General features: G+C 43.4%; 1 protein-coding gene across 1 annotated transcript; it reads right to left on the bottom strand.

Moving 5' to 3' along the window:
* Positions 1-3273: 3273 nt before the first annotated feature.
* SCNN1D (sodium channel epithelial 1 delta subunit) lies at positions 3274-13419 on the bottom strand. Its single transcript, XM_009274238.1, has 12 exons — positions 13103-13419; positions 11987-12239; positions 10197-10390; positions 8614-8717; positions 8028-8191; positions 7345-7443; positions 6607-6724; positions 5963-6041; positions 5261-5318; positions 4428-4483; positions 4009-4084; positions 3274-3735 (listed from the first exon to the last, which is right to left on the bottom strand). The coding sequence occupies exons 1-12, from the start codon at positions 13417-13419 to the stop codon at positions 3274-3276; spliced, it is 1980 nt and encodes a 659-aa protein (XP_009272513.1).
* Positions 13420-14753: the final 1334 nt, after the last annotated feature.

Below are 14753 nucleotides of genomic sequence, written 5' to 3' on the forward strand. Positions count from 1 at the left end.
TTTTGAAAAGGTGGGAGTGAAAAAATCTCACATGCAAACAGTATCTATGACCTGAGAATAAAGACAGGATTTTTTTTTTTTTAAATTCACACACATTTCCTCATTCTTTCTGATTCTGGATCTTTACAAGCCAGTGAAGCACTTTACTATGAGAAGGTTTAAAATACGAAATTTATCTGGCAGAGGTTTATGGCTTGAAGAGAGGAAGCTAAATGAACTTTTCTCCAAAGAGACACAAGATTCTAACTCTCTTGGTAGCCCTTCTGTTTTATCTGATTAAGACACGCTGTAATTTCATTGATGCTATTAATGAAACACACTAGCAATGTGGCAGCTTAATAGACATCTCAGCCCTTCTGACAAGATGTTTCTCCTAAGAGACAAGCCTCCAAACATCTCCCTAACCAGACAACAGAATGCAGCTTTCACAAGCCGTCACAGACACAGGGACCCAAGGAGAGATGCCACTAGGTGAGCACGGAGCTGCACAGTGGGACGTGCACTCGGTGAAAGGGCTGGGCTCCCCTGCCCTTGGCTGGGCAGGGGTTCAGGACGATGGGCTTGCAGGAGAGCGGCTGCTTCTTGGACTGCTAGCAGCCTTCTGCTCACGTTTGCAGAAGAGCTTGCCATGCAGCTTGCGGCAGGACAGGGACTTGAAACAACCTGCTGCATTTCCTGCTGCTCAGCTTTGATTTCTATGACAGCTATCATACAAGCTTTCCATCGGGGAAGAACAATAGACTGGCAGCTAGAGTAGAGACCTGGGACTCGGGATTTATACCTTTCTGTGGCATTGCTGTGTGATTCTGAGTATAACAGTGACTCCCATTTCTGCCTCAATTTTTGGTCCACGCTGGAAATGCACAGCTCAGATATAAGGAGCTCCAAATAGGACAGATACTCCAGTGATGATATCACAAGCACTAAGGTATGACCCTAATGAAGAATTTGTACGGCTGATTTCTCAACTACAGTAGGCTATGGGAATGTTCTGTAATAAAGAGGTAGCTACTAAGCTGAAAATTAGCCCACACCCTCAGAGAAGATTGCTCTAAGCTACCTTCAAACTGGATACCTATTACTTGTTCTTCCACTAGCTTAGAAACTATCATTTTTTTCTGCTAAAGGTGGCACAAGCAGGTGTGAAGCAAATTTTCCCCATGTCCCTCTCCCATAGTGAACCCCCCCCCTTTTGCTCTTCCAGTCTTATGTCTCCATACTACCCATAGACATTCGCTGCCCACTCGCATACCATGCTGCCAAGGCATCTCCCTCTGGCTTGCAACACCCCTTGCTCTTCTGGGTCTGCAGATGTATAAACTGAAGCACACACCCCTGCTAACAGATCCCTGTCCTGTGTTGCCACATACCTCTTGTTCCAAATCTGACCACGAGACAAGACATTGCCACTTGATCCTTGGTCCTGCACTCCTCTGTCCCAAAATTGGCCCTTCCTGGAAATTACATTACATGATGCAGAATTCTGTAGTGATTTTTTTTGTGCATTGGGACCAGTATAAAGATTCTTTCATCAATTTCCTTTCAGCTAACCTTCAGCCTTCCCATTTAGTCCCAGTGGTAACAAGTCTGGGAGTTCTGAGGGGCTTGCTTTTGAGAGCGAAGTGTATGTGTCTGCACACATATAGATGTGTGTATGCCTAAGGCATTGTAATCTTTCAGTAACGACTGCATGGCATCCACTTGAGTTTTGCATTCCCAGGGCATACCCAGACGTTCTGCTTAGAAGTCTAATTCCTCTTCTCTCTTTCTTGTCCTTAGTGCTTTTTTTCTTCATGGTATCCTTTCTCGACAGGGTCACTCGGACTACAGTATTGCAAAAAATCACTTTGCCAGTCAGCAAAGAAGCTGTATTTCCCAGTGCAGAAGACCCAGAGAAAAGGCTGAATCGCCCGCTGCAATGGAGCCCACATGTTCCTATTCATTGTAACTTGGCTGGCATATTACAGCACAATTAATTTGGGGTCCGTCTACATCTCTGTAGATTCTCCTTGTGAATGAATAAAAACAGAAGAGGGGCGGGGGCAGGCCTAGGGATCCAGTGAGAAGTGCTGCAGGGGGGATGTCCAGGCTGTTAAAAGGTTCTCAAGCAAAAAAGTGAGACTTTCAAAAGTATCTTGGTGCATGGCTTCCAATGACGTCAGCAGCAAACTGAAGGCTATGAGGATCCCACCTCCGTGCCTGGAACCAGAACTATTTTCATGTTTTGGCCCTATGCATTTAGGCTTCTGCAAGTAAGGTCTGGACATTTTGAAAAAGACTTTTCCAGAGCCAACACTTAGAAGTAAAAATCAGGCAGTAAAACCCCCAAATATCGGTTGAAGGCAAAACAAAGTCAAACTAAACCCCCAGTCATAGTCTGTATTCAGAGCATTTATTATTTAAAAAAGTTACAAAACAAAGCTCATGGATTTCTTGTTAACTCTTGTTTTCTACAGAAAGTCATAAACGAGATTTAACAGAGTAAAATGCTCCTGTGCAAACATCATCATCAAAAATAAATGTCTTATTTTATGTACACATAAGTTACTGTCAAATATTAACATTAAAACATCTCTATTTATAAATGGACTGCAACAAAAACGCAGCATTGTTTTAATCTTCTAAATAAATCAGATGCTTCATCTGTGACATAAAAAAGTTATCAACCCCATTTTTTCTCTTTCCTCTAAGATAGTGAGTCTCATTTGAAATAATCTGGGTTAAGTCTAAAAGCATCTCAGCAGCAGCAGTCTGTGCATTGTCCTCAAAATGCAACAGTAATAGGTTAAGGACAGAGAAGAGTCTTAGAAGCAAAGCTGTAATCAGAGCAACCTCTTGTTATTACATGCTCTGTCGTCCTCAAGACAACGCTGACTGATATGAGCACACGCTCCTAGGCCTCCATTGGAAATCCTTCCATTAACAGCCAGGCTGACTTTTCTCTTGAGTACATTTGTGAAATGTAGATGGGCCTGTCCGAAGCCACAGGCTGATTTCCTCACAAGGGTTTAAAAGCTAAAAGCTATGAATAGGCTTTTATGAGGACTCGACGACTGTCCCAGAGAGCAGAGGTACAGTTCTCCCCTCTCCAGATACTCATTAGGAACAAAAGAACATTGCATGATGCCTGAATCCAGGACACACAGATGGTTTAATAATGAACTTGTAATAGCCGGAGGAGGATTGCCAAGCTCAGCAGCGTGGTGTTTAGGTGCTCACAGACTGTGGATCCAGAACGTTTCTGTTTGCAACCTTTCTGATAGCACCTGAGCATTAGGGGAGTTTCAAGTCTCCCGCTTCTCTGTGCACACAAACATATCCTTGGCTATTCAGTTCCCCTTCCCAAGAGCTGTCCTTCGTGTATCTAAATCCGTTAAGCACCACATCTGGGCAAAGCTCTGGCATTTCCACCTTGCTGGAGAGTGGGTGAAGATGTAGGTCACTATTGTCGTCCATGGCAATAGTCACTCCAGAAGGGTGAGTATGAGCAGAATCATCACCTTTTCCAGCTTCTTCTTGCACAACTCGGTAGTTTTCTAGGGTCAAGCTCACGCTGGGGATGGTAGGAGTGCGAGCTACTTTCAACGTCTTCTTTGACCTGAACCTTTGGTAGCAGAAGAGGAGAGACAAGACTAGTGTATCTATAAGCAGCTCAAACATTTCAACTACAGACAACACTGAGGATCCAAACCAGAGACTCCATTGGCTTCCCATGCTGGACAGAAGCAGATTCTCCTGCGGAAAGAATCAAAGGGTTGTGTTTACCAAACACAGCAGAGCTCTGGGAACGTGACATTATTGCATATTGCCAGCAGGTCAGTTAGCTGCTTGCCATTTGGGGAGTAATTTTGTGTGACTCTGTAAAATGTGAGATTTTCAAGTCTCTTCCTTAAGAAGAATAATCCCACCCCATCTTGGGGACTGTAAACAATCCTCCCTCCAACCATACAGAGCACACCACAACTAATGAGAGGTAACAATGTTTTGAGCTGATATAGTGCAACCTACTGAGAGTAAAGGAGACTCGTTCACAGACTCGTAGTTCAGTTGCTGGTAGAAGATAGTCACCTTGGCAATATCCTTCCTGTATTGGAGAAAGGGAGCAGTTAGCAACGGTGGGATGCCCACATGTCATTCACCTGGTGGAAGGTACTGCTGGCATTCTGGTCTTGATTTTACACGCTGATTGCTAGGCAATAGGTTTCACCACTCACTCAAGCTTTCTTTCTGAGGGTGTTTAACATGAGCTCGGAAAAAGGTTACAGAAGTGACTGTCTTACAGTGTTGTGAGGAAAGATGGGAAATTTATTGGATGATCCTGTACATTTTTCTCTTGTCCTCCCTTTCCAGTCTAACATCTACAAATTCTGCAAGGACGAAGAGTTAATCCATAGTTTTAACAGGAGTACCTTCTCACAGTGACCAACCTGTTGCTGGTAGAGTTATATCCATTCTGATGCCTTAGAGCTTGGCGGATCCAGTCCTGCAGCAGAGTATATGTATGTTATTGGCAATCCTGTCTTCTGAGTTTTTGTATGTTTAATATTTTGTAAATATAGTTTTCATAATCAGTAAAATGGCTATTGTGAATAATAAAAAAATGTAATTGATTGGTTTATAACATATAGTGATAGCTATCAAGTAGTAGCTATATTTGCCAGAATAGCAAGGAAATACACACTGATATTTTAAGTGTGTATAGTATTCTAGTTCTTAAATTCTGCCTTTAATGGCAACCCCACCAAATAATTTCCTCTTTTAAAATGTATTGGTTGTATTTACATCTACATTATCACCTATTTCACATGCATTAACTACCTGGTCATACAGGCTGAATGCCCATTTAACATTAGAACATGAGAAATGGCAAGAGGTCATCTATTGACTCACAGAGTTTCCACTGCAGCCCTGCAGCACCTCACAAACAGTAATAGGTGAGTTGTTACACCACAACACCCACTGGAAGCAGAAAGTCATTAACGCCATTTTGTAGGTGGGAACTAAGGCAGTGAGGTGAATTGCTTAAGGTCACAAGGAAGTTTGGACTAGAACTGGAACTGAATGTACCTCTTTAGCGTCTTAGTCTGGCATCTTAACTACAGCGTCATTCCCTTGGGCCCAGGTTTGGGACCAGTTTACTTTATTTGCCACTTCCATTGCAGCTGCCCGAGCCCTTGTTTTCACTCTTAACTTTAATGTTCCAACAGCCACAGTAAATACAGTATCCCCTCTAAACATAGCAGTTGTCTGTGTGGACTACCTGAGACTTCGCTGATGGCCATTTAGCTGTCCCAGCAGACACCTTGTACAGTGATTCCCTGATAAGATAAAAATGGAGATTAGGATCACTATGACTCTTGGCATTTAAAAGTGAATACATGAGGGAGTTTAACCATGCTAACTACATGCCCAAAGCAGAAGTTCTGGGGGCAGCTCTTGAGAACCTTGGAGAAAGCTTTGTAAGTCAGCTTAGAAAATGAAACCAGAGGTTGCCTGAAAACCGTTCAGGTCAGGAGGAAAACTAGAATGGTTTCAAAATCCTGACAACTTTTCTTTGATGCATTGAAAACCAAAATGTTTGATATTTTGCTTTAAAATTATGTCTTTACATTTTGAAATTGACCTACAATAAAAAAGGTGAACCAAGAAAAGTAATATAGCTTGAAAAATGACAAAAACAATTTGATTTGGGCTTAATAAAACATTTCAGTGTGATTAAAACAATTTCCCCTCTCTGCTGTCATGCACACACAAAGTTCTTATTTAATTTGTCTAATGCTGTCATCTTTTTCCTTTCTCAGCATTGGGGTTCAAACATCAAACTGAAATCTCTGGTTCAGAAAATGCCAAAATCCAGTCGGCCAGTTGGTCCATAAATTTTTCCACTAAGTTGCCTACATTTCCACTGGTGTAATTTTCCTCTGCAAGCTGGCGTTTATTGTGCTCTACTTTTGTGACCTACCGGCAAGGCTTGGGGCACTGGTCAAAACAATTCAGGTGATGATTTCTGAGCCTGTTGTACAGCTGGTAAAAGCAGTGACCTGGTGAAAGAAACAGGAGGAACACACTCAGACACTTCCTCAGGAAATGGAAGGCTACCAAATGGAAGGCTACCAAAACCTCTGCCCTCTCTTGGCCTTCCCAAGCATACAGCACTCTCTCAGAGAGCCCTGTTTTTGCCTCGCTCTTGCTTTGGAATGGTTTCAGATGGCCGAGCTAATCACCTGTGTGTGATGCAGGTGCCTTCCCTGTAAGGATCTGCTGAGGATAGGCCAACCAGAAAACCAAGAGAAGTTATTCAAAGCTTTGTCTTACGCCAGCACAGCCACCAATATTGGTAACGTGAAAGAGCTTGACCCTATATTAATGTCCTTAATAAAGGGATGCTTGATAGCATCAAGATTTTTTATGCACTAACTTGATATCCATGCAAATACACAGAAAAGTGTCTGCCATCTGGCTGGATTCAGTGATGTGAGGAAATAGTCTAAGCAGGAAATAGGCACAAAGTAGAAGGGCAGTAATCTAAAGAGTCATGTAACCAGTGACTGTTGTAGGAAGGTGTTCCCTTCCGACAAGGACAAGGCAGCAGTCTTCTGCTCTTACCCCATGCAGGCTGCTTATTGTAGTTACAGTATTCAGCACCGGGAGGCAGTGGGTAGTAGTAATAACCACAGCCACATTTTCGAACCATTATGTGCTGAAAGCAGGAGTGCAAACAAGCCTGGAAAATAAAGAAGGCATAAAAGATTGGATAAGCCAGAAATTCTCAAGTGCCCAAATCTTCAGTCTGTAGCATGCAGCTGCTAGGAGACAATGTACAGGTTTTGTTGCTGCAAAAAGACACCAGCCATTACTAGAACATGATGATGCAAAAGGTTTTCACTTTTCATTCCTCGGCTTTACCTCTGAAAACAGTATTGAACTCAGTGAGATACAATTTTCCCCAGCTCCCTCTTTCACTATGTCCAGTAACATCTCAGTTAAATAGCCCAAGCATCTAGAGCCAGGAGCAACTAGTTACACAAATAAAGACCTGACGGCCCAAGAATGTCCTACTAGAACAGTCCAGCTGCCTTGACTGGCTCACTGTCTGATCTCTCTTGTGTTACAAGGAGGGAAGAGCCCCAGTGTCTGGGACCGAGCATCCCCCACGTAGTAAAACACATTCCAAGTTATAACACCCTGTTTGTGAGCTGCTTTTCAGAGGGGCATGAATCTCACTGTTATCTCCAGCAATGAACCTGCTGATTTGTAAAAGCTCTCTGGAGAGTAAGGTATGACTTGTTTGCTATTCATCCAGTCTGAATAAGCTGGGGCCCCAGCCAGTCACTCTGACAATACCTGCAGGGTGTAGGAGTTGTTGTACAGGAGTTTAACATTCACATCATTGCCATTAGTCGTGCATTTCCCATAATTGCCACCCAGGCGATTCACCTCATCCTGTGGACATAGAAAAGAGGCCTGAGTGATTAGGAGCTTTAATTGGAGCTAGCCATCACCATCTAAACTTAACTGGATGGAGCATCGTATAAAGGACAGGAAGTGTAGTAATACACGTGAGCAGCCAAGCTATACCTTGCTAATAAAACATATACAGTTACAGGGCAAAGGTAGGAGAGTGCACGTGGTCAGTCACTGGTTCAGCTGACAAGCAGTAACTCATCATGTCAAAATAACTAAATCACTTCTGAACGTTTGTTCTCATGCTAATGTACACATGCAGCCCCCTGTGTAGAGCTGGAACAAGATGTAAGAGGTGTAGGAGCCTCAGCGTAAAATAGATCAGGCCCCAATGTATTGAGGACCAAAAGGCCCCTTGCACATTTGGAATAATTTTGTTTTACCCATGGGAACCTGAGCACAGTGAAGAGAGAAAAGGGGCTTGCATAAATATACATGCGCAGTCAAGAAGTGAACACAAGGGTCCCGCAAGCCCGTTGTATAAGTCAGTCACAGTGTTCAGCTCCTCACAACTTTCTGCAATCAGAAGGAAAAGAAACACCGCTCTTGAGCAAGTGGCTAACCTGCTGGATGCCTATGATAGTTGCAATGCCCGGTCTGATGTCAAAGCCTTCATGCTCAAGGAATGGTGTCTGATTGTGGTTGTGTATCATCACTTTCACACCTGCTACTGTAGACAAGAGTGGGATGTGATCCTTCTGCTCTGCTCTCAGGATAAGGGAAAGTCCTGTAAACCAAAGAAAAGGGAAGCATATAACAACTTATTTTGGGCCAAAATAGGAACACCACCACATCTCGAATTCTCAGCACTGATCAGATTGCTGTCTTAGCTCACAGAAGAGCCACTCTTTTTCCTTAGAGACCTGGTGAGCGGTCAGGTAGCAATTGCACCAGCCTATTCCAAAACTGTAATAATATTCTGCTTGAAAACTAAAATAATATTCTGCTTGCTATAAGTTAAGATATGGCTGATACGGCTATCATATACATGTGGCTAGTGAAACAAGCAAATACAGTATATAATTTATGCCACCAGACTAGAAGAGAGGGCTGTATGTCAGTAAGTCATGTATAGAAGACATACACTTAATTCATAGCCAAATTATATTAACTTTAGCTCTTCTTCCCACCCTTTGCCAAATAACATACCGTAAGGAATTCCTGGTTTTGTAGCTGTCCAAAAAGGGTCTGTTCCCCTGCTGTTAAAAGTATAGCAGCTTCCAAAGACTGGGTGGTGAAAGTGAACATAGTCACTGAAATAAAGAGAGATTTTGATGGGTTTTAATTATGAGTGTAGCAATACCTTTACTTCTATGTAGGATGTGTTTTGTGTGTGTGTATGTGCAGGAGTGCCTATGGGAAAGAGTTGTTAACTCACTGGAGACAAGGAGAAAAATCAGGTGCACAGGGATTCACTGCTCACCCAAGGTTACAGCCAGAGCGGCCAACACAGGAATCAAATTCAGAGTTCCGACTTGCTTTTCCTTCCACCAAAGAGACTAAATTTTTCCCTGCTTGTTCCAACAACCAGGCAGGTTGAAGTTCTGTGCTTTAATCAATAGGAGAAACACCAATTCTGTGCTCTAATCAATAGGAGAAATAGATTCTCTCTTTCCTTGTTTTCTTAAAAATTATACCACTTATAATGATCAGGCTGAACTTCCCTGGCCAAGTCAGCCTCCACATTCCACCAGTTTATGAGAGTTCTTAAGAAGAGTTAGATGAACACATGTACAAGAGTGACGATGCTCACCATCAAGTGCACAGACGATCTATTACACGAAGCACCAGAAACACTAAGTGCAGAAGAACGTAAGGGTCAATTGCCTCCAGGAAAGATAAGATAGGGCCTTATCTCATAAAATGATCTACAACAAACTTTGTAGACCCCACTCCTCTTTGCTGAAAGTGCTCAGAAAAACACTTAAGTTTGCCTTCTGCTTATTCTGTGTCATAGATGAGTGCGTTGCTGTTAACTTTGTTCAAGTCGTCAGCTGAAAACAAGTAGGCCAGCAAATGGCTCATGTGTGCCTGAGGCACAGCATTGTCTTGGGTGGTGTATGTCAGTTGTATTTGGAAGAGCTTCCAACGGTGGAGACCGTAGGCATGCAGGAAAAGGAAGGCACATGCCTTTGGTATGTGCAGCAGGCTCACTGCTTTGCCTCTAGGGACAAAAGGATGCAAAAAGACCATCTGACCCTTTTGGCATTAACTGAGTCCTCCTGGTATAATAGCTGAGAACAATCCTTGTGCTCAGGGGCCAAGTGCTACAGTAGAGTCCTGAGAGCCTTCTTCCCCTTCTCTCCCCCCTTTTCATTGTTACAGCAAAAACAGATCCCACTTTTATCCATTGGATATCTGAGGATTCCTGCTCCTTTCCTCCCATGCAGACAGACATTCGTCATTTACCATTCAATACAGTCAATGCACCTTTGTACCAGTAAAGGTTTAATTCCTGCTGAATTTCTCTTAGCCTTCTTTGACACCCTAAGACACTAACTCACAGTCATAGAGGTAAGTCATGACAGAACGCTAATTTCTAGATTCCCTGCCCCATGCTCTGATCATGAGAGGCTGTTCCTTCTTTCAGTCAGATCTCCACCAAGGGCTAAGCCTGGCAGTATGCCATGAGGTGCAGCGCCTGCACTGCCTGAAAGCGTAGGCTCAGTTTCAGTCTCCCAAGTCCTTGAGTTCTGCTGAAATCACAATTAGCGTCTCAAGAAGGAACATACCTGGGTCTGCAGGGCTCCCCGTCATACTGACAGGAGTAGACCATATCTTCTATTTGCTCCTCATGATCAGAAATGTTGACTATAACTGGTAGCTGGGACATGATATTCATGTAGTGAAACCTGTACCATTCAAGAATTGCATCCATCCCAGATGAATAGGTCTTGTAGAAGCAATTCCCACCTGTGGCATTGCACTGGAAGAAAGGAAGAGAGGGAGCCATTCAGCACAGCCGGGAAATGACAGCCTAAGGGTAACGGAGATCAGGGGGTAAAGGCAATACTGGATACAGGGACAAGGGGAACCTCTATTTTTCCGGAAAGTGAAGTCTCTGATCATTTCAGTTATCACAGAATCACAGAATGGCTGAGGTTGGAAGGGACCTCTGGAGGTCATCTTGTTATGCGCTAAGCACCATCTCTCCTCGAAGCTGAATTAGGCGTGCTAACAGAATCACAATGGCTGAGGTTGGAAGGGACCTCTGGAGGTCATCTTGTTATGCGCTAAGCACCATCTCTCCTCGAAGCTGAATTAGGCGTGCTACTTCATCTCAGGGGAATGAGTGCAGGGGGAAAGAGGCAGGAGAAGAGAGCAGACAAGCAAACTCAAGTACCTTGGGAGAAGGAAGGACAGGGCTGGTGGGAATTCTCTACAACCCACGGATCGTGAACCAAGTCCTGAGACACTTTCTTTGCTCTTACTCAGGCCTTAGACAGGTGAACACCCACAGATTCTGGTGAAAGTGTGCCTGGTAAAGGACTTCAGGATAGGGCAGGACGATAATAACCAAGCAAAAATTGCCGGCCTTTCAAGCCACATCAATCTCTCTCTCATAGCTTCTGTTTTTAGATCTACGATAACCCTGTTTTTGATATGAAGAATCTGAAGCATTTGCATTCTCCTCCAAAGTCACAGGTACACATTTATTGCATTCATCCTCTTGATTTGTTATTGCCATCTTTCGTTTTATCCGCAACGTTTCTAGTGCCCCCAGTACCACAGCATTTAGACGCTGAGGGAATCCTCGCACGTTGTTTCTCTGTTATTTTTAGGCTCACCTGCAAAGTCTAGATGTTTTGTATATTTTTAGAAAGGGATACAATGATTCCCGTAGCCTGCTGCTGCCATTCTCTACTGAATTTGTCACTACCAGAAGGACTTTACAGGTGGGTGGGCTGCGTAAGACCATTGACGTTGCTATTGTTTCACTTCACAAGAATCCTGGCAATCAGCATAAACTGTTAGAGGCAGGGATGGACTCTCCTGAAACATCCTCCAAGCTGTCATTACACAGCACTGAAACTATCTATTTTTTCACTCGTTTTTTTGAATGTACCTTGTGAGATCTTTGTCAGGGCCCTGAGCGCACTGCTAGGCCGTAAGGGCCCTGAGCAGCCTCACCTGGGGCCTCCACTCACACCCTCTGCCCGTGGGCCCAGGAGCTCATTTAAGCTCAGCTCAGGGGCTTTGGCCCCTCTTTGGGCTGTGCTGTAGGGCTGCTGCTTTGAAGCTAGGCTGCTGCTGTGCTCCTGCCTCACCGTGGACCCCGTCGATCCGCTGGGCTAACTTCATGGCCTGATCTTGAACCTGCCTCATCGCCACGAACTTGCCTGATGAGCTGGACTCTTAGCTGGACCTGGCCACCCTCTGTGAGCTTTCCCTGCTCGCTTGCTCAGGTACTGTGGGATGGGGCCCTGCCCTGCCGGCAGGCCCCCCGTCCCCTAGGGAGCAGCCAGTCCTCGCTGCTCGTATCCGTAGCCAGGTTAAAATCTCAAAGAGGACACGCGCTTACCAGCCTGAAGCCCACGCTGGAATGCTTCTTCCCTGACCTGTTATTGTGGTCAGACATTCTCAAGAGTGAGAAGTTTTGGCTTAGCTTGAAGCTAGATCTGCTGAGATTTCCTATGCTTGACAAGTCTTTTACGTGGATGTTTTTCTCATTCATGTGGAATAAGCTGGCTGATGTGTTGATGCCGTACAAAAAAGCGATAGATTCCTCTGCCATGCGATCCAATTGAACCAAATGTTCACTAACCAGTTCAAATCTGCAAGGAACAGAAATATTAGCTATTTGTGAATATCCACGTTTCTATTAGACAAAAGCACTTTATTTTATGTGCCCTCACAGTATCTATGGAAAGGCTACTCTCCTGGTCTCTACAGACCTTGATGTCTGTGTGAGAAAAGCCAGCACTTACGGTGCCTACGCTTAGTGTACCTAACTTCAATAAATTATTAGGAGCTCCGGTAGCTGAATTTCCAGTTGCTGGATTCTCCACTGAAAACCTCAGAACTTGTAGCCACGCAACATCAGCTGCACAAACTGGCCTCCTGTCAGCCAAATAGATAATTATTCCGAGGAAATTACATAAATCTTTTACTATGTAATTTGAAACGTCTTGATACTTGCCACTACTGCGTGAGCCTTGTTTAACAAGCAAGGCCGCAGACTTCCACAGAAGTTATATTGTTTCCTTAAAGCCATTCTGTGGTACGAAAACCCAAGCAGAATCAGCTCTAGCATGCATCGTTCCAGAGATCGGTAGTTTAGTTATGAATGAATACACACAGTAGCCATGATTTTCAGGGAAAGACTGTTTTTATCAGAGCGCAAAATCAGTTAGCAGCTTGAACCAAGTCACAAGGTAGCGTTCCCTCTATCCTGACTCAGTGCATGAAATAAACTACTACATGCTGTTGCACAATTCCCAACAAGATCTTAACTTAAAACCAGTTTGGAAACAACAGTAGTCCCTTTCCACCTCTGTAAGGCAGAGACACCTCCCTCTACTGGCCTCCCTCTACCTTCAGCTTCCTCCAGGCTGCAGTCCTAAGGTTGCTGACCCTTCCTGAACCCTTGTGGCTGTAAAGACATGACTACAGCCAAGGGGAAGAAAGCACAGGTTACCTGTATGGGTCCAGATTGCAGATGGTAATTGCTGGAAACATCTTGGGCTCTGAATGCATTGACATGGTCAGGACAACAGGGTAGGCCCAGTACTGGCTGAACATGAGTGCAAATTGCCAGTATAACATGCCAAAGCTGGCAAGTAAAAGCAGAGTCCAAAAAGCTGTTTTCATTCTATTGCTGTCTGAGCACACAAGGCGGATGGTGCCATGGATTGTTGTGTTCTTACAGAAGAACTCAAACATATCCCTGAAGGAATCATAAAACTCAATCAAGCCTTCTTTCTTCTCTTCTTCTCTTACCACTTCCTGCTCCATCCTCTAAGTCTGTTTCTGTTCAATAAAAAAAGAAAAAAAAGAAATCTTATTAGCTTGTTAGAAAGACCATGGCCAATCTATGGACTCTTTCAAACAGGGTGCCAATGAGTTTGTTATTAGCAAAAGCTGAAAATAACCATGAGCTGAGACTCATCTCTCTTTCCAGAGTTTGGGCACCAGGAAGTAGCAAAGAGGTCAAATGTTCTGCATGCTGCTGCCCAAGTAACTTGAGGCATTCTACCACACTTACACTATGACTGACTTCTCTGTTAGTATGGATGTGCAAAGTTAAAGTGACAAAATATCCAAGCTGCTGAGAAGTCTGCAGCCAAAGGGGTGTGTAGTTTTCTTCCTTCTGAGAACACCAAGGACCAACATTTAATTCTGAAACAGTGTCACTGTGCATTAATGCAGATCTGTAACTAATTGATTATTATGAGTATATTGCTAGTGAAACATGCTGGCCTATAGGCCTGAAACAAGTCTGTCTCAGAACTAGCAATATGGCTTCACCCTTATACCAAGGAATCAGGCTAAATTCAACTTTCAAGAATGAAAGGGACAAATTAGGATCTGGTTTTAATTTTTGCTGTATGTCCTCTCATTCTGCAGAACGGAGGTAAACAGGATTAATTTCTGCCATCCCTGAAATAGAGCCACTTCCAGGATGAAATATAGTAGGTATTTCATAGTTCAGATGAGCAGAATCAGGTATTTAGGAAAGGAAGTGGAGAAAAATACCACCTCAACTGAACCCACAGAGGGGATTAACAAAATTTAGGATGTAAATAAAGCATTGCAGATACTACTTAAAATGCTTTTGGGTTGCTTCTGAAGAGCACCAAAATATTAATTACTGCTATTAATAGAAATTTTGCCACCTATCTCTTACATAAATAGTTTCTTCCAAGAACCTAAAAATCATCTTCTATTTTACAGAAGTGAAAAGGAAGCACAGAAACTGAAAATCACCCAAGAAAAGTGGCATAACTGGAAATCAAAATCCATATCTCCTTTGTCACAGTAAGTAAAACATCTACTATGCTACTCTAGATGATTTCAGACTTTATGCTGATGAAAGTGTGAACGTTATTTATGCTCATATGTTTTAGCCAGCACAGACCGAGGACATCTTACTAGGTTTTAGTACCAGTTTGGGACATTGGACTAATGTTGACATACTTCCACTCACTGAACATGACATCAAGTCCTGTAATATGTGAGTTTCCAACATTACAGCACTCTCTGAATCACCCTACCTATTATGCTATTAGGAGAAGCTCACTGAGTACACCACTTTGGTCCAACCTTAACTCCAAATAAAAATCTTATAA

This window comes from Aptenodytes forsteri, unplaced genomic scaffold (genome assembly GCF_000699145.1).
Source record: "Aptenodytes forsteri isolate BGI_AS27 unplaced genomic scaffold, ASM69914v1 Scaffold16, whole genome shotgun sequence".
Classification (NCBI taxonomy): Eukaryota; Metazoa; Chordata; class Aves; order Sphenisciformes; family Spheniscidae; genus Aptenodytes; species Aptenodytes forsteri.

Excerpts from the sequence above, each read along its gene's own strand:
- SCNN1D (XM_009274238.1), bottom strand. The coding sequence starts at position 13,419 with ATGGAGCAGGAAGTGGTAAGAGAAGAAGAGAAGAAAGAAGGCTTGATT. Across the intron at positions 8,192-8,613 it reads AAAACCAGGAATTCCTTACG|GACTTTCCCTTATCCTGAGA; the intron begins GTATGTTATTTG and ends TTTGGTTTACAG. Across the intron at positions 7,444-8,027 it reads CTATCATAGGCATCCAGCAG|GATGAGGTGAATCGCCTGGG; the intron begins GTTAGCCACTTG and ends CTATGTCCACAG.